Source organism: Polypterus senegalus, chromosome 3, assembly GCF_016835505.1.
Source record: "Polypterus senegalus isolate Bchr_013 chromosome 3, ASM1683550v1, whole genome shotgun sequence".
Taxonomy (NCBI): Eukaryota; Metazoa; Chordata; class Cladistia; order Polypteriformes; family Polypteridae; genus Polypterus; species Polypterus senegalus.
The window spans coordinates 235,966,119-235,991,629 of NC_053156.1; the positions used below are offsets into that span (position 1 = coordinate 235,966,119).

Consider the following 25,511-nt stretch of genomic DNA (forward strand, 5'->3'; position numbering starts at 1 on the left):
ACTGCATGCATGCTAAACTGATTTACATCTGTAAATAGAGAAGGGTAGACAAAGGCAGGCAAAATGCCTTGAATATGTAGTCTGTTTTTGAGATTTTTTTGGAAAACATTTCTTTTATTTTTTCATTATTTCTGCAAATGACTTCTAAAATGTCTCACATTTCACATTCTGGAATGGTCATTTTTCATTGAAAATAGTAAAAGGAAAAACTTTAGATTTTGTGCTCCTAATATACTGTAAATCTGCTGACTTTTAGCACTGCTGCATGCAAAGTACTGTGATTTATAATTCAATTTGTGTTTGCATAATGTATTGCTGCTCAGTGTTTTTTTTTTTCTTTCTTTCTTTTTAGCCATAGAGGCAAAATGCCTGAATGCCTAATAAAGATGGATTATAATTAACAACAGTAGTTACGTTGTTATGAAATTTTACAGGGTTCTTAGCCTTCCTGGTGATTTTTAAGTATTTAACATGTTTTGTGTGTTCTACATTTGGCTCTTGGGAAAAGTACAAAAACACCTCTAGTCTTAAAATAAAGAAAACAGCAAGACCCAAAGAAAATTGGTTATAGGCTGAACTCATAATGGTGTGCCTTAGTTAATGACTGTTATTTACTCAATAACCACTTTTGAGAAATCAAAATATATTAACAAGGCATCTTGAAATAGTTCCCTTTGCTCAAAAATAATGAGGAAATGTGTTAGAAATATTGACAGCTTAGCAACATCTTTTTAAGGCTGTCACCCCATTCAGGGTAGATTCTGGCTTTTGGCTTTACCCTTATTTAATTTAAATGGGTCTAAAAATTGATTGATTGATGTTTGCATTTTAAAGGGATATTATTATATAGTACTAGCTGTCCGCTGCGGCTCCGCCCGCATAGTAGTGAAACAGGAGAAACTGAAACAAACAAGTATCGCTAACTAAACGAAGACAAGGTACGCTCCAAAATGTGGTGACAGGTAGACCAACTCGAACGGAGACTGGCGCGTGATGAAGAGGGCCCTGCCTAGCTCCCCACTCCTGACGTCACGCTTTCCCCTCCCCTCGGCCTGTAGCCTCGGTCTCGGATTAGCGCGAATAAATCGCTTCTGCAAGCGAACTATGATTCTTAGTGTGATCAGAGCAGTTGCTGGAATGTTCAAGCAAATTATAGAAAAAACCTGATCTAAATCTGTTAAGAAGTTCTTTTGTGAAAAGTGGACAGACAGACATTGGATTTTATATATATAGAGATGATGCAATTTACATTAATCAGTTAATTGGACCACATATTACCTGAAGGAACTTTGTCTTAAATATTATTGTCAACCCATGATACTTTTTCAGTTTTATTGTGTTCACTAGGCGTAAGGTTCATGTCTTATTTTATTGCCTTCTAAAACTGACATTCTTATGTTACCCATGTAATATATGCAATAATGCTGTAATTGCCTGCTTTACCAATGATATTCCAATACTTTTCAAAATGTAGCCAATAGGAGTGATAATGCTTTTCAGATAACTGTTCACGGTAACACTACCAGGTAGTGCATGAGAGCTCAAGGACAGACACAGCTGTTCAAAATTTATTTCATGGATAACGAGGTCAAATTTTCATTTATTGAATATTTTCAGTATTTAATTTTGTTACACTGGTTTTTATTATGGTAATTGTGAATAAGAATGCTGTGCAACACTATGAATTGATATGAACTGCACTTATATTTTACAGGCATCAGATAAGTAATCTCAACTGTGCACATTAATTAATACATAATTTCTTTTTGTGTCTTCTATCTAGGATCCTTTATTCCCATCCCTGATTCATGACAAGCTTCAAGTGCCAAACACAACCCGCAAAGCCTGGAATGACAAAGACAACCGATGTGACATCTGTGCCACACACTTGAACCAGCTTAAGCAGGAGGCCATCCAGATGGTTCTGACACTTGATCAGACGACATCCCTTGAGCAGTATGACATGTCTCCAGGATCACCTCCTCTTTCTAACATTCCATCATTGGGTGGCTCTCGTCATGTGGGTGCCCTTCAGGCTCCTCGGGACTGGCCCTTTGTTCCTGCTGCTTATACCCCAAATCCAGGCTACACAGGTTTGCTGCCTGGCAAGCATTCCAGCAAGCCCAACAGTCTTGGTATTACTAACGGATTGGAGAAGAAGACTGGCTCTCCTGGACATTCTGGAAAATCAGTCAGTCAGATGCCAACCAGCCCCAGTAACGGCAACAACATTATGAGCTCTGTTGCAATACAGGCCCACCAGTACCTAGATGGGACTTGGTCCATTTCAAGAGGCAATGGAGTGACTCTATACCCATATCAAGTAAGTGTATAGAAAAAATATGATGTCTTTTTGGCTGAATTTGTCATTGAGCGTATCAATTAAAATATTTTAAGTATCTCTGCTATTGGATTTGTCCACATCCTGTAGGTCCACCTCTTTATTAAACTGAGGTAATCATCGTCTTCATTTTGTCATTCTCTTTCTACTGTGGTTTCCACAATATCACTGGCTCATCAAGCTATTCTTTTGACCAAGGTATTACCTTGGTGGCATATTTTTACGAAACGAAATAATACTTTACTTTAGTAAGAAGCTTTTTTGGCAAGAGCATGATTAAATAAATTTGACTATTAATATTGTGCAAAACAGAAATTTTGTAATGACAGGTCATTCAATAAAAAACAAGCATTATTTATTATAAAAACTAAGCAAATTATTTACTTTTATCATGTAAATATCTTTATAAATGATGATTGTAGAAATTAAAACCCATCACATTTGAATCAGTTAATCAATTAATTAATTTTTAATCATATTTTAGAAAATGGAATGTTTTCAAAATAAGAAGTAGTACACTTAACCAAGCAGAGCAAAATGTAATTTATGCTTCCCCTGTTTATGTTTTGCATGATATGAATGAAGCACATTTTAACTCATTTGTTGCATAAAGTATCAAACTACCTGGCTAAAGCTTCTAAAATGCAATGTTTAAAGCAGAATACATTTTAGTAATAATGAATTCTGTTTACGGTGCTTATTATGAAATATAACTAAAATTGTTCAGTTTGAAATGATAGTAAAAATCATAATGATATACTTTGATGAATCTGTAATCATACATGAAATTGTCACTGAATGTTGAGAATGCATGAGATAGGAACAGGGGAGTGTTTGAATGCAAGAACACATCTTTAACGCTTGACAATATTACATCATATTTTAGATTTTCATGGTTTGGCCACACCACACATTGTGCATTTCATGCTAGTTTAATGATTGTGTCTATCAAAATCAAGAACCAGGGTGGTTAATGTTATGACCAGCAGTCACTTAAAAGGTCAATTTTCTGCTAACACTCAAATGCTTTAACCAACAAAAGAGAGACCAAAACAAAAGAAACATCACATTTCGGTAAAAGATCTGACATTCTAGCAGTAGGCAAAAAAACGATCTGAAAACTGAAGTTTAATTCTCTCACCTGTCCCACTCACATGGATCAACATGAGTACCGTTGTAATATAACGACCAAACCAAAAAACACAGACTTGTAACTAGTATAAGGCAAAAGAGACAAAAATGAACATAAAAACAACTGCAATCAAAATAGTAAATGTGAAAGTAACACAGTGACATGAAATGTGAACAGATGTAAATAAAAATGGAAATGATGCTTCCTGTTAGGGGTGACATTGCTGCCATGACAGCATATGCCAGATTATGTGTCCATGCTCAAAATATTCCATCTTGCCCCTCCTAAAGTATGAACATTTTTGAAAGGCAAAGACAGCAACAATTTCACGATAATTACATGTAGCGGCAGGATGTTTTACTGTCTTAGCCATTATAGATGCTATGAAAAGTGAAGTAAAATGACACCTTTTATTGGCTAAAAGAACCGATTACAGTATGCAAGCTTTCGAAGCAGTATTTCAAGGCCCCTTCTTCAGACAAATTGCAGTCCTTCAGCTGCAACATTAGGGGGCACCACCCCCTAGGGTTCAAGATGCTGACAACAAGGAACATAAGAGAAAGAACTATGAAATACGTAATTAACATTTTGTGAAAAATATAAAATGAATAATAAACAAAGTAATAGTCACTGAGTAATAATATACAAAAAAGAAAGAAAAAATGTTCAATAGCATAAATTACAAACACATATATAAATGACAATGTAAGAAATAAAAAGAGAGAAGATACTAGAGCCATTGATAACCATTGCTGAATACAAGATTTAAAGTGTGTGTTTCCATATTCTTTGCTCAGTCATGATTTTACCATATCCAAAAGATTTGTATTTTTACAGTGCTGCCAGATTAGTAAAAAGGTATTGCATGACCACCAAGATGCAAGCTTAAACATTATAACCTCTACAAATAAGCTACTTTGTAATTTTATCAGTTTCAAATCTATAATGAGAGTATTACATCCAACTTCCAGTAAAATGCCACCCAATTATTTATTTACTGCTGGTAGATGATAAGAATCTACCTGATTCCTGTCATAATATCAACATTCAAATTCATGATTACAATTATCTAATGACCCAGGTAAATTTAAATATTTCTCATAAAGGTTAATTTTCAGATGTATGTGTGGTAATTATATTACTAAAGTAGAATGTTGCAATTTAAGCACAAATACTGATTCCAGCCCTCTTCTTCAGCATTACTCATCCACTTAATATGGGATCATTGTTCACTGTTTGCTAAAATAGATGAAATGAACAAGTTTCAGCAAAGGTGAGAGAGTCAGGAGATGTAGGTTGCATCTGCAGCAATTAGTCCCATGTTTCAAAAGTAGAGGAGGGAATTATTTTCATGGCTTAACTGTATTCATTCCTGACTCTGTCAGTCCATAGATATAACTGAATTAGGTTTGTGTTTCTCTTATCACATAAAGCAAAAGGAGAGGTTTGGAGAATGCAAACAGGCCCTTCAACTTATCTCATAAGAAAGACTGTTAATCTGCAGTTTCAACAGCTGATGCCCTGCAGCAGCTTTACATGAACAGTCAGCACTAGTAAGTCAAAGTTGTGCAGCCCAGGTTTTCAAGTGTGTGCCACTGGCATCCAAAAACACCTTTCCTTTATGCTCATGACATTCTATGTCTATTGTTATGGCTCATTCAGTGAAACAAGTGTTACAATTAAATAAATGAATACTCCAGTGTAAATGAAAATGATAGTTTTTTGATATGTTACTGACAGCTCTGCGGTGGGCTGGCAACCTGCCTGGGGTTTGTTTCCTGCCTTGCGCTCTGTGTTGGCTGGGATTGGCTCCAGCAGACCCCCGTGACCCTGTAGTTAGTATATAGTGGGTTGGAAAATGGATGGATAGATGGATGATATGTTACTTAACCTATATAATTTAGTTTGTTAGTTAATGTTTTCATGAAGAATGGAGATAAAGTTTCTGATGGAACAGACATCTATAGTGACTAAGGCTGGATGACAACAAATCAGAAATATCACGTTATTCATTTTGCGTAATACACACGTTAAGTCATCTAGCCATATGCTTGCAATGTCCTAAACACATGTATAAATAAAATAAAAAATAATAAAAATAAACCACTTCCAGTTTGTTTAACAATATGTTAGTAAAAATTCATGTGGTTGCGATGGTTTGGCAGTCATTTGCTAAGCACACTCACATACATGCATACATTCACTTAAAATGGCCAGTTTATAGTTGGCAGTTAACATACACATCTGTGATATGCTGGAGAGAAAAGGAAAAACCCAAGTGGCAAGAATGTGCAAACTATAAAAAATAAAAGGAATAGGAACAAATCCAAGTCTCTAGTCAAAAACCATCAGCAGATAATATTGTGTCTATATTAATGTATATACTGTGCTGATATTGTCCAAGAGAGGTGGGCTTCTGGCTCAGAACAGGAAAATGCTGTCACAGAATGGGAAAGGATATCTCTGCTGAGGGATCTGCTTCCTCTCAGGACATGGCAGTGTTTAACACTGTGAAGTATGATTTTTTTTTTATTATTTTTCTATTTACTTTTTACTGATTTGCCTTCTGGGTGTTGCTCACTGATAACATAATCAAAGAGATGAGATATTGTGTTTAAGGTAATATTGTTTGTCTACTTGTGCATGTGTTGACATGTGCCAATTTGTGTACAAATGGGTGGGCTTCAAAGGCTCCTTGTCTGAACCTTGCGTAGGCTATTGAAAGGTGAACTTCTCATCAAAAGTCAATATCTTCTTATGAGCTGTCAGGATTGGGACTGTTATGTCTTTGAGTTTGTTTACATCTTTCATTTGATACATTTTTAACAATCTGACTTTCCACTAAGAAATAAAATAAAAAATCTGTTTAATGGATTTACAGTATCTATTAAGGTGTAGAGAAAAGCCAAGCAAAATGACACCTTTTATTGGCTAACTAAAAGGATTATGATATGCAAGCTTTCGAGGCAACTCAGGCCCCTTCTTCAGGCAAGATGCAACCATCTATTAAGGTGACAAGATTACTTTGATTTAATCAGTTAAACGTAAAGTCACCAGCAAGGCCAAGCTGTATCCTCCAGACTTGTAGGTAGCATCAAGAATTACCTGTGGAAACCTTTTGGGGTTCTACTCTATGCTGGAGAAGGAAGACAGCTCAGGAGCAGTCTTGGGTGAATGGCATTTTAATAGCATTTGTGGACTGCAGAGGCACCTGCAAACATCAGAGCGAGTGGTCCATTACTTTGAGTCTGGGAAAAACAGAGAAAGTCATCTGCGGTTTGAAGTAGCCCTACTCTATTAGAACTATCTCCATCTAAGGTCACTTTTGTGTGTGTCTTTTACACTCCCTTGTTATATAATATTTGCTTGTTTTACATCCTAGGAGACACTGATGCATTAAAGCATTGTCGCACACTATTATACGTGTAACTACAGAAATCACTATGATTGCTATTTTAAATGTCAGCACATGTTTTCTGTCTGAATTTTGTTTATTCTGAATGAAGGAGAAAGTTCTTATGATTTGAAAGATAATTAGCCAGACCAGAAATATGAAATTAAAGTATTATGGGGAGAATGTTTAGATTACTGGCCATAATACCTGTTAAAGACAGGTAATAAAATAATCAAAATTTGCTATCTCTTGCCCTTAGTGTACCTTCAGTGCCTTTCCTCTGCATCCTTGTGCGTCTGAACCTCTGTTGACTGACATTCCCTCTTTTGAGTGCATTCCCATAAAGTATTTTTTCAGATATATATTACCCAACTGGGATTAATGTAGGTTTTAATAGAATGGCCCAATGGGATAATGAGACTCATATAGGCAAAGTCAAAATAAAAAGGCTGAATCCATTCCTAACTCTAGGAATAAGAAGCTTATTGAAAGGTAAAAAAAGAATAAACAAGTCCAAGAGTTTATTTTCATGGAGATGTCTGTCTGATCCAGGGGTCATGTGTCTAAAAGGAGCATGTCTACTTATTTTTCCTTGGACCTTTATGGATGTTTCTGGCTTTCTTGTTGTTCTACTTCTTTCTGTTGTCTTTCAAGGGCTTGTCCATTGTGACTCAAATTTTTATCTCTCTTTCAAAAGAAGTAGAACAAGTTCTGTGACATCCAGAGTGCTCAGATGCCTTAAAAGTGCTGAATCAATAGTATCACACAGTTCTCCACACCATTGTATTAGCAATACCAGCATGGATCAATGGATTTGTGCTGCTTGTGCCAAATTAGAACCCTAACATTTGTATGCCAAAGTGGAATTCACCAATTGTTGGTCTTCTTTCTATAGTTGAAAAAAAAAAAATCTCTTTTCTGTTGTTACTTTCGTATCCCTGGTCGTGATTAGGAATCAGGTCAAGGTCTTGAGCACACCCAGAGTGCTTTGAGAAAAGTGGCATATAGATAAAATATATTGTTATTATTATTGAATATGTACTGCACAAATATAGTTACCTCACTTTTTATGTTCTTTGTTTCTGTACAACACTTCATATATAGTGTAAATATATATATATACAGTGGAACCTTGGGTCACGACCGTAATTCGTTTCAAAACTCTGGTCGCAACCCGATTTGGTTGTGACCCAAAGTTATTTCCCCCCTTTGGATTGTATGTAAATACAATTAATCCGTTCCGGACCATATAAGCTATATTTAAATATATTTTTTAAAGGTTTTTAAGCACAAAAATAGTTAATTATACCATAGAATGCACAGTGTAATAGTAAACTAAATGTAAAAACATTGAATAAGTCCACATTAAATAAAGTGCAGTGCTTTCAGAATCCTTCAATAAATAAATGATCCCATAAAAACCGAAGTGAAGTGGAGGTTAAAATCCAATAGAAAAAGTCTTCATTAAATACAACGCGATTAAATCAATGCTCAAAGCAGTCTCTTTAAAAACAAGCCCGGTGCATTCTTTAACTGCCTTCTCAGCTTTACTGCATTCTCTCGCTCGCTCTCTCGCACTCTCTCTCTCTCTTGCTCTCTCACACCCTCTCTCTCTCTCGCTCGCTCGCTGCACAGGGAATGCACAGGGAGAGACTGAACATGTGCGGAAATCATCGGCGCGTATGAACCGGAAGGGAAACTGGCTTGTTCGTCACCCGAGAGTGTGGTCATAAACAGATGCAAAAGTTTGGTCATAATCCGATTTGTCTGAGACGTTCATGACTCGAGGTTCCACTGTATAGGACTGTTGATGGTCATCAGAGTTTTATATGGCCTTGCCTGCAGAAACACAAATGGTGGATAGTATAGTTAATAGCAAACCTGTTTTAGGTGCTTTACTGTGAATAAATAAAGCAGCTCATTTTAATTATCATACAAAACTGGAAAAAAAGTTCTTTATTAAGAGAGGGAGGGTTTGATGAATTAGCCAAAAACTCTTTTTTAATGTTCTTTTGAAATGATAACAGCTATCAGACCATCTTAAAAACTTTATTTTGTAGTATTGTGAGAAATTGGCAGGCTTGTCGATGCAAATATATATTCTTGGGGTCTGAAAATATTTACTGCCAAACAATTAACTTGTCGCTGAGCCTGTGGCGGAGTTAAATGAGAGAAAACACCATCTGTGAATCTGCAGCCCAACAGAGGCCCCTAATGATTTCTGTTTCACTCCTACACAGTTGGACTAGGCGGCTCTGGTTCAAGTGTATTGAAGAAACATGGCTCTGCATTTTCATAACCTTAAGTGGAGTTGAGTGTCATCAGATGCAGTTACATGTTTAAAAACACATGTTTATGCCTCCTGGCTTGGTGCTGTGGTTTACATTTATAATCCGTTACCTCTTTGTATAGTTATTACTTTAGCTTAAAGAAACTTTTTCCATTTGGTTGGCCTTTGCCTTGCATCAGTTACTGAAAGCAATTCACAAGCACAAAATCTGAAATAGGTTATTGTAAAGCAGTTTTCCACCCACTTTTCTTATGTTTGGGCAAGTGGTATTCAAACCTGTTAGGCTTGGCTATTATCACTGAAGTTTAATAAAGCGAGGGATTTCCTTGGGGTACTAATTAACTCACTAGGCACAGGTCCAAGTAAATTTTTTCTTTCTTTCTTTCTTTCTTTCTTTCTTTCTTTCTTTCTTTCTTTCTTTCTTTCTTTCTTTCTTACTGGTGTGTGGTGAAAAATCAGAAAATATTCATTTAAGAAAAAACTGTACACACATTCAAAAGTTTATTTTCTCCAAGATTGATTGTTTTTGTTTTCCTCAACTCCATTGTCAACTTATATCTTTTACACTAATGAGCACCTACACTTATCAAAGATGTCTTTAATTTCACTAATGAGTTTTATTTTGTATTTAGCATGCGTCCATATTTAGGGAAGAGCAGTATGCAATAAACTTGTAGTAGTCAGCATTTAGTAGTGCAGAATGTTTAATGAATGTAGACTTGCAATCTATTGTTTTTCTACTACTGAAATGATAATTATTTATGGAGTTGCAGTTATTATGCAAAGAATACTATTGAACATGAAAGACACACCATTTTGTTTATCATTCCACAACAATTAATTTTATAGACAAATTTAACCAATAGCAATATACTTCCATCCATCCCACTATATCTTAACACAGGGTCACGGGGCAGGAGCCAATCCCAGCCAGCACAGGGCGCAAGGCAGGAACAAATCCCAGGCAGAGTACCAGCCCACACACCCACAACAATTTAGGATCACCAATGCACCTAACCTGCATGTTTTTGGATTGAGGAAGGAAACCCATGCAGACACAGGGAGAACATGCAAACTCCACAAAGGGAGGATCCAGGAAGCAAACCCGGGTCTCCTAACTGCGAGACAGCAGTGCTACCACTGCACCACCGTAGCAATATACTTTTTCCATGATATAGTAAACCTTTGTAATGCACTAGTGAGGCCTCATCTGGAGTACTGTTTGCAGTTTTGGTCTCCAGGCTACAAAAAGGACATAGCAGTACTAGAAAAGGTCCAGACAAGAGCGACTAGGCTGATTCCAGGTCTACAGGGGTTGAATTATGAGGAAGATTAAAAGAGCTGAGCCTTTACAGTTTAAGCAAAAGAAGATTAAGAGGTGACATGATTAAAGTGTTTAAAATTATGAAGGGAATTAGTACAGTGGATCGAGACTTGTATTTTAAAATGAGTTCATCAAGAACACAGGGACACAGTTGGAAACTTGTTAAGGGTAAATTTCACACAAACATTAGGAAGTTTTTCTTTACACAAAGAACGATAGACACTTGGAATAAGCTACCAAGTAGTGTGGTAGACAGTAAGACTTTAGCGACTTTCAAAACTCAACCTGATGTTTTCTTGGAGGAAACAAGTGGATAGGACTGGCAAGTTTTGTCATCTAGAGTGTTCTAATGTTCTAAGTGTTTAAAATTATGAAAAGGAATTAGTACAGTGGATCAAGACTGTTATTTTAAAATGAGTTCATAAAGAACACAGGGACACAGTTGGAAACTTGTTAAGGGTAAATTTTGCACAAACATTAGGAAGTTTTTCTTTAAACAAAGAACGATAGACACTTGGGATAAGCTACCAGGTAGTGTGGTAGACAGTAAGACTTTAGGGACTTTCAAAACTTGACGATGATTTTTTAAAAGAATTAAGTGAATGGGACTGGTGAACTTTTTTTTGGGCTGAATGGCCTGTTCTCAGCTAGGTTGTTCTAATGTTCAGCTGTTCTAAAGAACATTTTAATATAATTAGGAAAGAACCAAAGCCACTTTGATTATGGATTACTGGAATACTTTTAAAAATTTGTATTACAAATAAGTACATTTACAAAATGGTTCACTGAATGAATGAGTAATCTGAACTTTAAAGGCAAACATAGAAAAGAAGATCAATACGTTGATACAAACCTCTGAAGGCATAATTGTGTGTAGCTGTTTTTACAATTAATGAGTTAAAAATAAAAAAATAACAGAATATAATGTATAATCCAACCTACTGGCTACTACAGGATCAATGTTTGCATATTGTGATAACATTGCAGTCAATAAGACATGAAACATGTACACATTTTTGTTGATACTGGAAATCATCATCACAAAAATTATTTAATAATTTTTTTATTTCTATTTCTTAATATGAGGCTATTTACACTCAAGTCTCAGCGTAGGTTTTTTTTCCAGGTGTCCAAGTTTCCTTCCCATCCAGATGAGGTGTGTATTAGTTTAACTGGCGAGTCTAAATAGGCTAAGCACAAGTGTGTGTGGAGATGTGCATAACTGTCTCTTTGATTAGATGGGTTCAGTTTTTTATGGAAACTTTATGACATCAGTGCTAATTGAAAATAGATCCCTTGTCGTTTAATGTTGCCTTGAAAAGTGATTATTTGTTTTAAGTAGAGATGAATGCTGGTTTAACGTTTCTGTTATTATCGTGTGATGGACTCCAGGCATCAGCAAGTCCCAAACCCTGACATGAACAAACACTTACAGTCCCAGGTTCAAATAAAGGTTAGTTTATTGACCAGACTTTTCCAACCAGTAAGAAAAGCGCAAAAAACATAGGTTTTCTTTCTCAACAATTCAATTCACCACTACAATTTCTGTCACCACTGCACTGCCCTGTTGCGTCTCTACCTCCCAGCTCCAGCTCACCGGGCCAAGGGAGTGTGTTCCCTTTTACTAAGGACCCGAGAGTACTTCCAGTGCCAGGGCCATTGCCTGATGGAAGCACTTCCGGATCATACAGAAGTCCATCGCAGCAGGGAGCGTGTCTCCATGTAATTCCCTCTTGCAGCACCTTGTGACTCCAGCAGGGCTGCTCTGCTGGACTACATTTCCCTGCATATCCTTCTGGCTTTCCAATGGGTACCGATATCTGGTGCTGCTGCCATCTAGCGTGCTGGGGGACTAACAAACCCCCAGCAATATCTTTTCTTTTCAATGGGCTGTCCATCCGTCCTTTCTGGTCCTTCCTTCTGGGACTGCTCCTTCTTTCCTCCCTGGCAGAGATGCTTATCTGCCTATTAGGAGTCTCCCGTCTGGGTAAGTAATCATCCCTTCTCCTGGGGGCCCGTCCAGCCCATGTGGCATCTACAACGGACAGCTAAAAATTTGTACAAGTGCTCTGACACTGCGTTCAATGAAGAGAATTATATACAATTAAATTTAAATGTTTCTTTTAAATTTTACAAAAGATTTATATTTTTTCAGAATGGGAACAATCTGCAAATGTATGTTTCATTCATAACATAACATAACATAACATAACATAACATAACATTGTGAAACCCACTGAATTGATCCAGCCTCATGACAGGCTGGAGCATCAAACACAAAATAAAAATCAACCCAGAAAGGGCACTCTCATGCATACTCCCAACACACTCACACATTTTTGTTAATATTGGAAGAAAAATGGGGTATCAAGAAAAATAAAAATATGCAAACATAGGGAGAATGTGAGAACTCCACATGTATAGGCACAGGTTAGCATTGTTCAGTAAATTATAAATATAAGTTGTATTTGTTACTTTTTTCACATTATATATATATTATATATTTGCTTTTATATTTAATAGAAAAGAAAGCACAGTATTTGTGAAGCATGAGACCAAAACAGAGGTTCTTCTCAGTTATCATGTATCATTAGTTATGTGCAGATTTTTTGCCTTTACATCTGGTTGTATTTATAGGTTGCCCTCTTATCATTTCAATTCAGATATTTCCTGAGATTCCCTCTTTACTTTTTTTTGTTTTGTTTTGATTACTGTTTACATTGCACTTGCATCATTTCAGCCATAGCGGATGCTGTTTGTTTTAGGAAGTTGTAAATTGCTGGGCGGGAAACCCTTTTTGCAATGTAGCAATTATTTCTAGTAAGTACTTAACTATGGAAATGAAGCCACACATGCTGCATTTCAACTTTTTTACAGACCCCTGGTGCCCTTTAAAGCCAAGAATTACCTGTTGTCCATAAAATATGTTAAAATTCACTGTATTTACTCTAGCCTCCTAAACATTTAGGAAAATGTTACATTGGTATCTTATTTATGCATATAGTGTTTGAACAAAGAAACAAGAACTTTTTTTCATTTAGTCTTTATTTTACTATGGTAAGAAGATTCATGGAGAAGTATTTGCTCCAGAAATTTTGAGGTAAATCTATAATATTTAAAATGACCGAATTAGCATAAGCCACCCTAATTTGGAATTTCCATAAGAAATGTAATGATTTACATTACTTCATAAGGTAGAAATCTATACTAATAAAAGGCAAAGCCCTCACTCACTCACTCATTAATCACTAATTCTCCAACTTCCCGTGTAGGCAGAAGGCTGAAATTTGGCAGGCTCATTCCTTACAGCTTACTTACAAAAGTTGGACAAGTTTCATTTCGAATTTCTACACATAATGGTCATAACTGGAACCTATTTTTCTCCATATACTGTAATGGACTTCAGCTCGATGGCCATGGGGGCGGAGCTGCGTGTCACATCATCACGCCTCCCACGCAATCACGTGAACTGACTGTGAACGCAGTCCGTAGAAAACAAGGAAGAGCTCCAAAGAGCACTGAAGAAAAAACACATACAAGCTTATTCATAAGTGCAGCTACTGCGGAAAGAAAGCACGGTGTAAACCGTAAGTTTAAATTAAGTTTATAGACACGCTCACGCTAACGTTTGTCATGCCTTCGACGAATACTTTATTCACGAGGTACAAGTTTAATGAGAAGACACGAGGTATAAACGAGACTTTGGATCACTTTCTAACAGAGTCAAAATTGCTGTAGCGAGAAAAAATTAAGTGCCGGGTCTTAGCTAACATTAAATAAAGCCGTGGACATCGCAACATCACACAAGAGAGCAGCTCACGTGAACTGACTGAACGCAGTACGAGTGATCACTTCCATGCATCAAACCTGTTCAAAAAACGCATTACACAATTGACAAGGTAGGAAAAGAATATGCTCCGAGCTGAGCTCCACAGCTGACGCGGTCTTGCAGAACTTCATCACGCTGCCACCAAATACTCACAGAAAAATCCACAAGTTAATACACACACTGTCTCTTGAGTTTCTCCACACTCAATGTATTCCTCGCATCACTGTTATACCCTCTGATCTACCATTTCAATTCAAATGCCTCCAATTTCCAGTAAGTCTCTGCTTCGCGATGACAAGTAATAAGTCTCAGGGACAGACCCTAGAAAAGGTTGCCATTGATTTGAGGCAAGATTGCTTTTCTCCTGGACAACTATACGTTGCATTCTAAAGAGTGAGCTCACGCAGCTTCGTCATATTACAACAGAGTGCTGAACTGACAACATGCTATATAAAGAGAACTATAACAATCGTAATAAACGAACAATAAAACATCGGAGAACCCGTGGATTAAATAAAAAGGCAGCTTCCTTGGCGAAACAAGGAAAAACGATGGCCTTAAATGTCGTTCATTTATAAAACAGTGGAGAAGCTGTGTAAAGGCTGCTTCACAAAAAACCAGCGGAGCGCCTTATATGAACAGGCAGTCAGCTAAAGAAGGGAATCAATAAATATCTATAATCGTAATAAACGAACAAAAAATAGCGTACAAGCCCCGGATTAAATAAAGGAAATGGATGACCTGAACAGTAAAGTAAGTCTCAAATAGTTACACAATAACTATAACAATCGTAATAAACGAACAATAAAACAGTACAGAACCACGAAGCAAGGAGAAACCACAGCCTTATATGCCATTCGTTTATAAAGCAGCGGAGAAGCTGTGTGAAGGCAGCTACACAAAAAAACAGCAGAGCGCCACACTCTGAATGTATTCCTCGCATCACCGTTATACCCTCTGATCTCCCATTTCAATTCAAATGCCTCAAATTTCCAGTGAGGCTCTGCTTCACGATGACAATTAATAAGTCTCAGGGACAGACCCTCAAGAGGTTGTCATTGATTTGAGGCAAGATTACTTTTCTCCTGGACAACTACACATTGCATTCTCAAGAGTGAGCTTGCGCAGCTTCGTCATATTACAACCGGAGTGCTGAACTGACAACGTGCTATACAAAGAGATCCTTAACAGATAGTTACTGGTATATTTTCCCTCAGTTTAAAAGGGTTTTCTTTTCTTCTTAATAAAAATTTAAAAGCAGTACTTCGTCGCTGCGAAGCGCGGGGGTTTTGCTATATACAGTATATATATGTAGATATGTATGTATTGTGACGTCCCGTCGAATAAACACACTCAGGAGCCGCTTGTCCGGGGAAATCTTCCCAATGCCGACTGGCTTTTTATTCAATATGCCGCGATATAAAGGGTGCCCTAAAACCGGCCGTTGTCTGGGTCACGGGGACACCTCCAAAATAACAAAGACTAATCACCTTTGTCCTATCTACCTCTCTTAAAAACAGTTACTTCCCTTCTTTACACCTTATGCTGTTCTCCTCACTTTCTCCAGCTTCTCCAACTCACCCTTCCGGCCACACCACCCCTTTTTATCATGCCCCATTAATTAACCCGGATCCCTGTCACTCATCTCTCTCTAGGGAGGTGCCTTTACAAACAGGGTTCCCCCAAGACTCCACCCCAACACTGCTTCCCTTCCCTTCCCTATAGCCCATGCAATGGCAAGACACGTCACAGTATATATATATGTGTATATGTAGATATGTATATATATATATGTTGTCACAGATGTATGGGGACACTGCCCGGCCGGGACGCCTGGACAGTCCCCAACTGGGACAATACTTTTCCTCGGCCACGAGAGGGCAGCCGCCCGGGTCTATTTGGGGGCCACAGAGACAGAGCTGGGATGCCCATGAGAGGACGTGGCCACTGTCAGGGGGCGCCCGGACAGTTGGAGAATCCTGGATGGCAGCACTTCCGCCACACCAGGAAGTGCTGCCAGAAATAATTCCAAGAAGACCCGGAGTGCTTCCAGGGGCTTTCCTGACACTTCCGCCACACCAGGAAGTGACGTCAAGGGGAGCACCAGGGGCTCATCCGGGTCCTGATAAAAGGGGCCGCCTCCTTCCAGACAAGGAGCCAGAGTTGGGAGGAAGGAGACAAAGCTTGTGAGGAGGAGGAAGGAGGTCAAGAGAGAGAGAGAGAGAGAAAGAGAAAGGAAGAACAAGAGGAAGAAAAAAAACAGAGGTGCTGGGAGAAGGCATTGTGGTTGCAGTGGGAAGAATAAATAAACAAGTGTGTTTTGGACATCCTGGTGTCGGTCTGTCTGTGTCTGGGGGTACGGTTTCCACAATGTATATATGTTTATATGTGTGTGTATGTGTATGTGTTTGTGTATATATATATATATATATATATGACAGCAACACTCATAACAGTGACAAAACAATTACATTGACAATCATGTTACGTTATTTTTAAAATGTTTCCTTTTCTTTTTTATTAATTCTTTAACATACTACTTCTCCGCTGCAAAGCACGGGTATTTTGCTAGTACATAATAAACAAGAATAGTTTTGTCAGATATTTGAAATAAAAGTATATTAAAGTACTCTGGGGCTTTGCCCCCTGCTTGCTTAGCTTGCCAACCCCCTGGCCTACGCTACACTCCAGCCACTTGACGTCTCTGCCACTCATGTATGTGGATTTCATTTTCACCACACAACAAATCTTTTAATTCTCGCGGATAGGCCTCTTCATTGGGAAGAAACACTACTTTTCCCTGATAGCAACATGAATTAGACGATCTACAAGTCTCCGACTTAAAATTTAAATCCAAACAATATTTACATACTTCTGTCATATCACTTATGTCCATATATCCTATCTCTTTTCGCTGTCCCATTATTTTACCAAATAATAATTTCTGTTTGTTAGCGCTAATCTGATCTGCGATCTTTACTATGAGTTTTTTAAGATTTTCGAATTTTAATACTTTCATAATCTCTAACCTGCTCTGCATGTGTATTGCACCAATGTTTATGAACCTCTTTATGACGTTCTACTTTGTCTTCTACTCTTTGACTTTTATTTCCGACCCCGCTCGGAGCTGAGAGCGCAGGAACTGTGTCTGACAATAGCATTCACACAAATGAGATGTGAGTCGACTGTAGGTGTGGTTGTAAATGTTTGACATGGGGGCGGGACTTGTCAAAATCTCTTGGCAAAAAGTCTTGTCTTGTGGGACCTGAAATTATCTCTCGCGGGAGTTGAAATTACCTCAGAGCAAATCTCATCCAAGGATTTCCTTTTACAATAGAGAGATGCTTCAATTTAAATGTTTAAAGTCTAAAGATTCTCAATTGTAATAGAAGTTTGTCCTTTTCATCCTCTGATGGTCCATGGAGAGCTAGATTTCCAGGAAAGGATAAAAAGTGAAAAATAACATTATATTCATAATACGTAACCTTGAACAGATCGCCAATTTTTTCAAAGCTTTGTGAAAAAGATAACTTCAACCCATCATAGCCCATTGGGGGTGAACCCCTAGAGATGGTGACATGCACAACTTTAAGTCCTTCTGATCTTTTTGCTGAAGACATCTATTGGTTTACTCTTTATCATAAATGTGTAATTTCTTGCCCAAAATATTGTCCATATAATGAGGACTTTTAGAGTCTAAAGGGCCAAAAATCTCATTGTCTTGCATAGCTAGACATCAAGATGAGTCAAACAGTGTATCATATGTAGGGATTTTCTTGTACGGGTGTCTTAGGATGCACAAGACAAAAACAACTAAAGTAATTGTAATAAATAATTCTTATGTATATAACATTAAGATGGCAGCATTGTTTGCAAAGGTGCCATAATGAAAGCCTATGTTGAGGCAGAGACTTCTGAGTTGTGTGCTATCCTGTTCTAATGCTGGGTTATTCTTAATGAAAAAGTATTAAAGAAGACTTTGACGGAATACACCGCTCAAAGATGATTCTTTTACATAATACAGTACTTACCTCGTGTAATTTATAGTGATGGCTGACAAAAAAACAAGAATCTCATATTTTCATGCAGAATAGAGAGAAAAGGGTTTATGATATAATACAAGCCAATGTTGACTAATGCTGTACAATGGAAAACAATGTAAAAAATGGCCATGGAGAAAAAAAAAGTCTCATGTTACAATGTGTTGCATAATCCATATGTCTGTTATCCAGCTGTATGAGCAAAATGTGCAAAACACATGCTTTTTTCTTAAATATTGTTAAATACATATTTCTGGAAAAAATCAGTGCACATCATAAACAGGACACTAAGGCCTCATGGCATTATCTGTTTGAACAACTGAGGGATAACTGAAATGTGGATTATTCAACACAAGTAACATGAGATTTTTGTTTTCTTTTATCCATGGATGTTTTCTCATTGTTTGCCATTTCACAGTGGTGGGGCCTCGTGTATAACGCCGTGCGTAGAATTCACACTAAAACATGGCGTACAGACAAAAGTGGAAATGTGCGTACCCACAAAAAAAATCCAGATACATAAATCTATGCATGCACCAAGTTCCATGTTACTTTCCCACTTTCCCTTTATAAATCCCAACAAATGTGAAATTTAACACATGTGCATGCGCCTATAGCCCCACCCCAACTCCTCCTCGAATTTTACATATTTTAATATGCAAATCAATATAGTTAGCCCCTTTTCTTCACTGCTTCAAAGACATTGGCAAAAGCACATGGAAAAAAAGAATTTCAGCAAATACGAATAGAGGCAAGCAAAAACATACTATTTGTTGGCTTAAGCAGTGGTATAAACAACAAAAGAAAATTTATGGAGTGATACAGTGTGGCAGAGACACTCCAAGGTGCCTGAAATGAAAAAGAAGCGGTCACATATCATATTCAACGTGAAAAGCGTGTCGCAGCCCAACATCTGTTTATTCTGTTTCAGACAATAGCTGACCCTTGTGGTAAGGGTGCGAATCTACGCTTTGATGGTGCTGCTGCACACACACCTCTGCCTCTGAAACCACCAGGAGACCTTCTGGCTGTATGCTGACAGACGTCATAAAATGCAATAGTAGATGTTATTAGAGATGTGGCCTATTAACTTAGAATATAAGGGCTGTACTATGTGATGTTGACTACAAATTAAATGAATTGGTTAAAAAATAAATGCTGCACCTGATTACCTGTTTTTACATTCTGCTAATTACATTCAAATGAAGTTGTAACGCTGTCTGACACACAAAGCAACACGCTTTCTGTGCTCTATTGAGCAGCATATTAACAGAGTAGAAATGCTTTCTATTTACATAACCAAATTCATTCTCTGAAGGCACCTTTAAAGTGTAGTGTTGACGCCAAGCTCCACAATAGATTTATTCTCTCCTATTTAAATGGCTCTTTTTTGGTCACTCAGTATCCTTAAAAGGACTGTTTGCCTTTTGCCACACTACTTGTAAAAAAAAACCTGTGACTGTGCGGACCTACTGTTTTTATAGGCTCTCCAGCTATATATGATGTAATGCCAGCTCATTCTTTTGGTGATTCATTCCTAGTTGATATAACTTGTCCAGCACTGTTGCAATAGCAATGTACGTGCAATTGACAGCTCTGATTACATTTGGAAAACCGGACGTTGCTGCGAATTGCGCTTTTATGTTTTCCAGTTCAACCGCAATGTAAGGAAATTTTATCTATCTGGATGACAAGCAGATAATATCATCCCATACAGCTGGTATGTTGCAATTCAGTGATGACTGAGAAATACCCGATCGGTCAAAAAGCTCCCGTGGCTAAAAACCTGACAGTGGACAGAACTTGTAAAGGAGCAGGTAGAGCACAATTCCTCAAAGTCTGCCTTTGTAAAGCTGGCCCCAGTTCAGCACACATCTCCAAGAGGATCGCTGTTGGAAATCTAAAACAACTAAGAAGCCAATCATCATCATGTGCCAAGAAATCAGTATGTTCTCTGAATACTCATTCTCTTCTGATCCTTCCATTTGCGATGTCCTCTAACAATGCTAAAGCAGCCATGGCAGTAGAATAGTCTGGTCATTCTGTGCACCATTATATTGTTACAATCAAGTGCTTTAAATTTATAAACGATATGCGGCTAATTTCAGTGTATTTGATAACGACACGTCAGGGATTTGAATCTAAAAATTAAAGGGAAACCACACAGGTACAATATCACCGCTTTGACGCTGGGAGCCACCATTTTGCAAAATCAAGCCAAAAACTTGCAAACGCAATGGATTGAGCTGGAGTGAAAAATGTGCTTGCCTTTAAATCACGTTTAGTTTCTATACATCTCGATTTGAGTGTGGAAACAGGAGTACACAACATTTTTGTGCATATGCACCATTTTTTACATGAGGTCCCTGGTCACCATTGCCTTGTATTGTATCATAAATGTTTTTTTCTCCATTTTGCATGAAAACATTAGTTTATAAATCTTTTTCAGCTGTCACTACAAACTTTATGGGGTAAGTAAAATATAAAATAAATATCTTTTTTGGGTGGTGTATCTCTTTAAGGTCTGCCAGATGTATAGTATGTGCAAAGGCTGTTTACTGGTATTTTTTTTTTTTTAACTAATCACAGCCAAAATGCAAACTCTGACACACTCCAGCCCCTAATGTTTAGAGTAATTAAATGTCAAATCTTTTAAAATAATAGGCTGGTGTTCCGGCTCTTGAGATTTAATAAATTCCTGGTGTAGGTTTCATGGCAAAGCTTTCTCTAATTAAATTTTATTTTGTATAGTACCATCAGAAAATGTCAGCCTAGTAAGGGTTATACTTCATAAAACAGTAATCCTTAAATATGAAGTTGCAAAATATTTTTTGACTTTATTTCATAAAGTATTATTTTACTCTGACGACTAAACAGTTCTGCACACTAGTAGCCATTAAAGTAAGTTCTTATTAGTTGAAACTGTTCACTTATATTATTTTGTTGTTTCTGACATCTGTTTTGTGATCTATTTCAAGAATGAGTTTGAAAAAGAAAAAAAGAATTATTGGCAGTGGAGCTGTTTCAACAGCCTAATCGATCCATTAGAATTAGAATTCCTCAGCCTCTGTCCTTCCATCTTTATTCAGAACAAGGCCACTGAGCTGTTCTGGTCCATTCTGGTGGCTTTGCAGATGGATACCAGTCCACTGTCTGACACAATCGTCCAAGGACCAAACCACAAATCATCCTGACAGCATTTCTATATGAGAAAACTTGTAAATGAGAGATGCATTGAGCAAGTGTGATATGCACATATTGTATTTGCAGGTACCTCTTATTACATTTAGACCATAATTTCTTTTTTGCTGAACTACTAAAGGCATCAGAGGATGACAGCAACAAATATGTCATGTAATCACATTATACAGCTGTAGTTACATTTTTGGCACACAATAGTGATGATCAGTTGTCTTGAATCGTCTTACTATTTATAATACCTGCATCTGGTGCTTTTCATTTTCAGCGTGTTTAGGACTTTAATGCATGCATGCTCTGTACCCTCTAAATCCAGGGTCATAGGTAGTGATGCCAGTTTGCTGAAGAGCACAACTCATATTTTATCACAACAGTCCAATTCACATCTCCTGGTTAACTGAGTGAGAGTGAGTGCTTCTAAGATAGGATTAGAAAAAGAACATCTTAGAAATACACCTTTACAGGCCAGGATTCATAGCAAGTCCTGAAGTCTTAAGGCAAAATCCCCACTGTGCCATCCATTTGTACCATCCATGTACACAGAAATGTAAAAATGCTTAAATAGACACAGCAGGTGTTTCAGTTTGGCTTAGTTGACGCTAATGCACCCCCTTTTTTCTTATCTGAATGACATTTTTAATACTTAAGTTAAATGCTTACGTACTATCATCTCTGTATGTTCTTTTATAAAAGCACGCCAACTACTCCGCAATCAATGCTTGTCTAGGGAAAAATGGATACAAAGCTGTTTGAATACATGTGTCTTGTGACAGCATCACACCTTTAGTTTAGGCGAGTGACAGCACTAGCAAATCAAAAATAAAGAAGATGCATTAACCTATTAGAAGGTCACGACCAGTTGAGCTTTTTTAATGTAGTTCAGTTCTTCTCAATAATTTACTAGTGCTGCTGCCTAGATTTCGCCACTAAACCTGGCTAATCAATTTAGTCCAGTTATTAGTCATTTATCACTCTTTGACCTGTTGGACACCTCTCGAGAGACTTGTCTATTGCTCTGCAGTGCTGGTACCATACCAGTTGCTGGTAAATCACGTTAATTTCCAGTTCATCAGACACCATGTATGGAGAGGTGAACTCTGGAAGCTGCCAGTACACGTACTCAGTGCTGATTATATTGTCAAAAGATGCTCCTAGAAGTCTGCTGATTCAAAGTTCTTTTCAAAAGTATGACAGCAGAGCTACAAGAATGAAATAAAAGGAGTGTTTCTGAAGAGAAGAAGCTATAAATCTTTAAAAAAAATGGAATTATAACTGTTCCTTGCCAAAGACAGATTATAGAGTACAGTACAGATTTACAGATGGACCACTGTCATACTGATTCAATGCAATTTTCCTGGCAGAATTCTAACCTACATACTTCTGGCAGCAAACTCTAAATTCTCCATTTTTTATTTCTAGGGCATTTCAAACTTTTTACTTTAGGTAGTATTTTTATTGTAATGGTATCTTGTAATGTCATATGTACATGATTTGGATATTATACTATATTTAAGCAAAAGAGAAAATGTATTTACTGAATCATATCAGATTAATAAGACCAAGAAGGGGGGGAATTCAAAATATTAAAAAAATATGCTTCAATTAATTCTACATTCGGGTGGCATGGTGGTGCAGTGAGTAGTGCTGCTGCCTCGCAGTTAGGAGACTGGGGTTCGCTTCCTGGGTCCTCCCTGTGTGGAGTTTGCATGTTCTCCCCGTTTTTGCGTGGGTTTCCTCCCAAAGACATGCAGGTTCGGTGCATTGGCGATTCTAAATTGTGCTTGGTGTGTGTGTGCCCTGCGGTGGGCTGGCGGCCTGCCCAGGATTTGTTCTTACCTTGTGCCCTGTGTTGGGTGGGATTGGCTCCAGCAGACCCCCGTGACCCTGTAGTTAGGATATAGCGGGTTAGATGATGAATAGATGGATAATTCTACATTCAACATGTCATTCTAGTACACAAGGATTTGTACATATGTATATTTATCATTTTTTAACATTTGAAGGAGGCTTTATCTAAATTAAGAAATATCTGAAAAATAATTATCCATTTGCTTCATTCAATAACCATTTACACTGTGCTTAAGAGTGAGTTTAGATTAAAAAAAAATCATCTGGCTTCTGTTTGTAGCTTGAGATGTGCACTCATGAGATTTCCAACAGACTCAGGTTTCTTCACAAGTTTGGATCAGTGATCAAAGAAAGCTATCCACCTTGACAAGTAGGGAGAAGCACAAGATTTTATTAATGCGTCTACATAAAAAAAAAACATTATTGATTTTTTTACCTAAAATGCACATTCACCACCACACAGGAGTCATTTTCTTCTGTTTCTTTTCTGTGGTTCAGTGGTTGAATGGTTTTGATTTCTAAGTCTGAAATTCTATAAAGAAGGGTGTGAGTGTGGAGTAGCCTTCCAGAGAGAAAGTGTAGCCTTGGCACTTCAATGAAAGAAAAGATCTTTGATCAGGTTATCACCATGCCATTTAATTACCTGGATGTTACCAAGAGATAATACATATTAACAAGTGCTACACCTGCAAATGTGTGTTATCTTTTTTTATAGTTTATATGATGATTTTCTTCTTGTGTGAAACCTTAAAATATTGCAAATTAATTATATATATATATTTATTATATCTGTATTTTTGCTAATCATGAAGTAGTGTGGTATCTTGAAAAGATTTTGTTTCAATACCAAACCATAGTTCAATGTGTTTGAGAAGCGTTTGAAGACTACCTTGTTTAGTGAATTTCTGTCTGACTGGTTTTTTGTAATCTACGCATTTTTAATAGCTTGTATTTTGTTCTGAGCTGTTCACTTGTGATGATTAATTTTGCAATGTTTTCCTGTAACACTTTTTCCCAAACTGACCTCCATGTTCATTTGAATATGTTGACCTCTTTTGTAAGTTGCTTTGGAAAAAAGCATCTGCTAAGCCTATAAATGGAAATGGAAAGAACAAAGTGCTTCTGGGCTAAATTTTGATGCAGGTAATTCCAACCATATTTTTCCAAACCTATTCATTCCAATATATCCCGTGGAGAGGAGACTATTTATATTGGGTATTTGGGTGGCAGAGTTGTTGGCACTGCTGCTTCACCTGGCTTAGATGTGCAACATGGTTATTATCTATATGAAGCTCATATTGTCTCCATGTATCTGTTTGATTTTTTTCTAGAGCTGCATTTTCTTCCAAATCCCAAAGAACTATGTGTATGTTTGGCACATATAAATCGTGTATGTGTGCACAACAGAATTAACTGGCAACACATTTTTTGTTTGGCTGCTCACATCATCATCGTCAACAACTCTTTAGTATTTACACCGTTGTGTGATTCCAGTCAAGGGCAAAGTTACACAAACATATTTCACCCTAGAACAAATGTTGGTTCTGCTTTGCAATGCACATTTTATCAAGACAACTAGCTGTGCTACCCATCTTAGAAATCTAAGTAATCAACGTATACCACAGTGTTAACGTTTGCAGTGCACCATGCAACGAATATTCATCCATCCATTTTCCAACCTGCTTAATCCGAACACAGGGTCACGGGGGTCTGCTGGAGCCAATCCCAGCCAACACAGGACACAAGGCAGGAACCAGTCCCGGGCAGGGTGCCAACCCACTGCAGATGCAACGAATATGCCTCTGTTATATCCCATTTGGTATGGGATTGGTAAAAGCAGTGTTAATGTTTGTGATATACCATCTGTTGGGATGACAACTGCAATGCATTTTATTACTAAAAATGTATGTGACAGATGCATGGCAACTGGACAAACACACAGACACATATCCTTTTATTAAGGTAGATGCTGTGATAGCAGCAATTGTAATTGGTCTTGCCATCTCAAGGTACTTAAACTCATGAATATCCTTTATTTGTTGTTTAGTTGTTTACCTGTGTTCATGAAGGTTCATTCCAAAATGCTGCCAGAATAAATGGTTCAAAAAATTTGTA

General features: G+C 37.5%; 1 protein-coding gene across 1 annotated transcript in view; it reads left to right on the plus strand.

Annotated features, from left to right (window-relative positions):
- kif26ba (kinesin family member 26Ba) overlaps positions 1–25,511 on the plus strand; it is a 367,132-nt gene that overhangs the window by 164,315 nt on the left and 177,306 nt on the right. Inside the window, exon 3 of the mRNA XM_039748799.1 lies at positions 1,784–2,323. Coding sequence (XP_039604733.1) covers positions 1,784–2,323 — 540 coding nt within the window. The remainder of the gene's footprint in view (positions 1–1,783; positions 2,324–25,511) is intronic.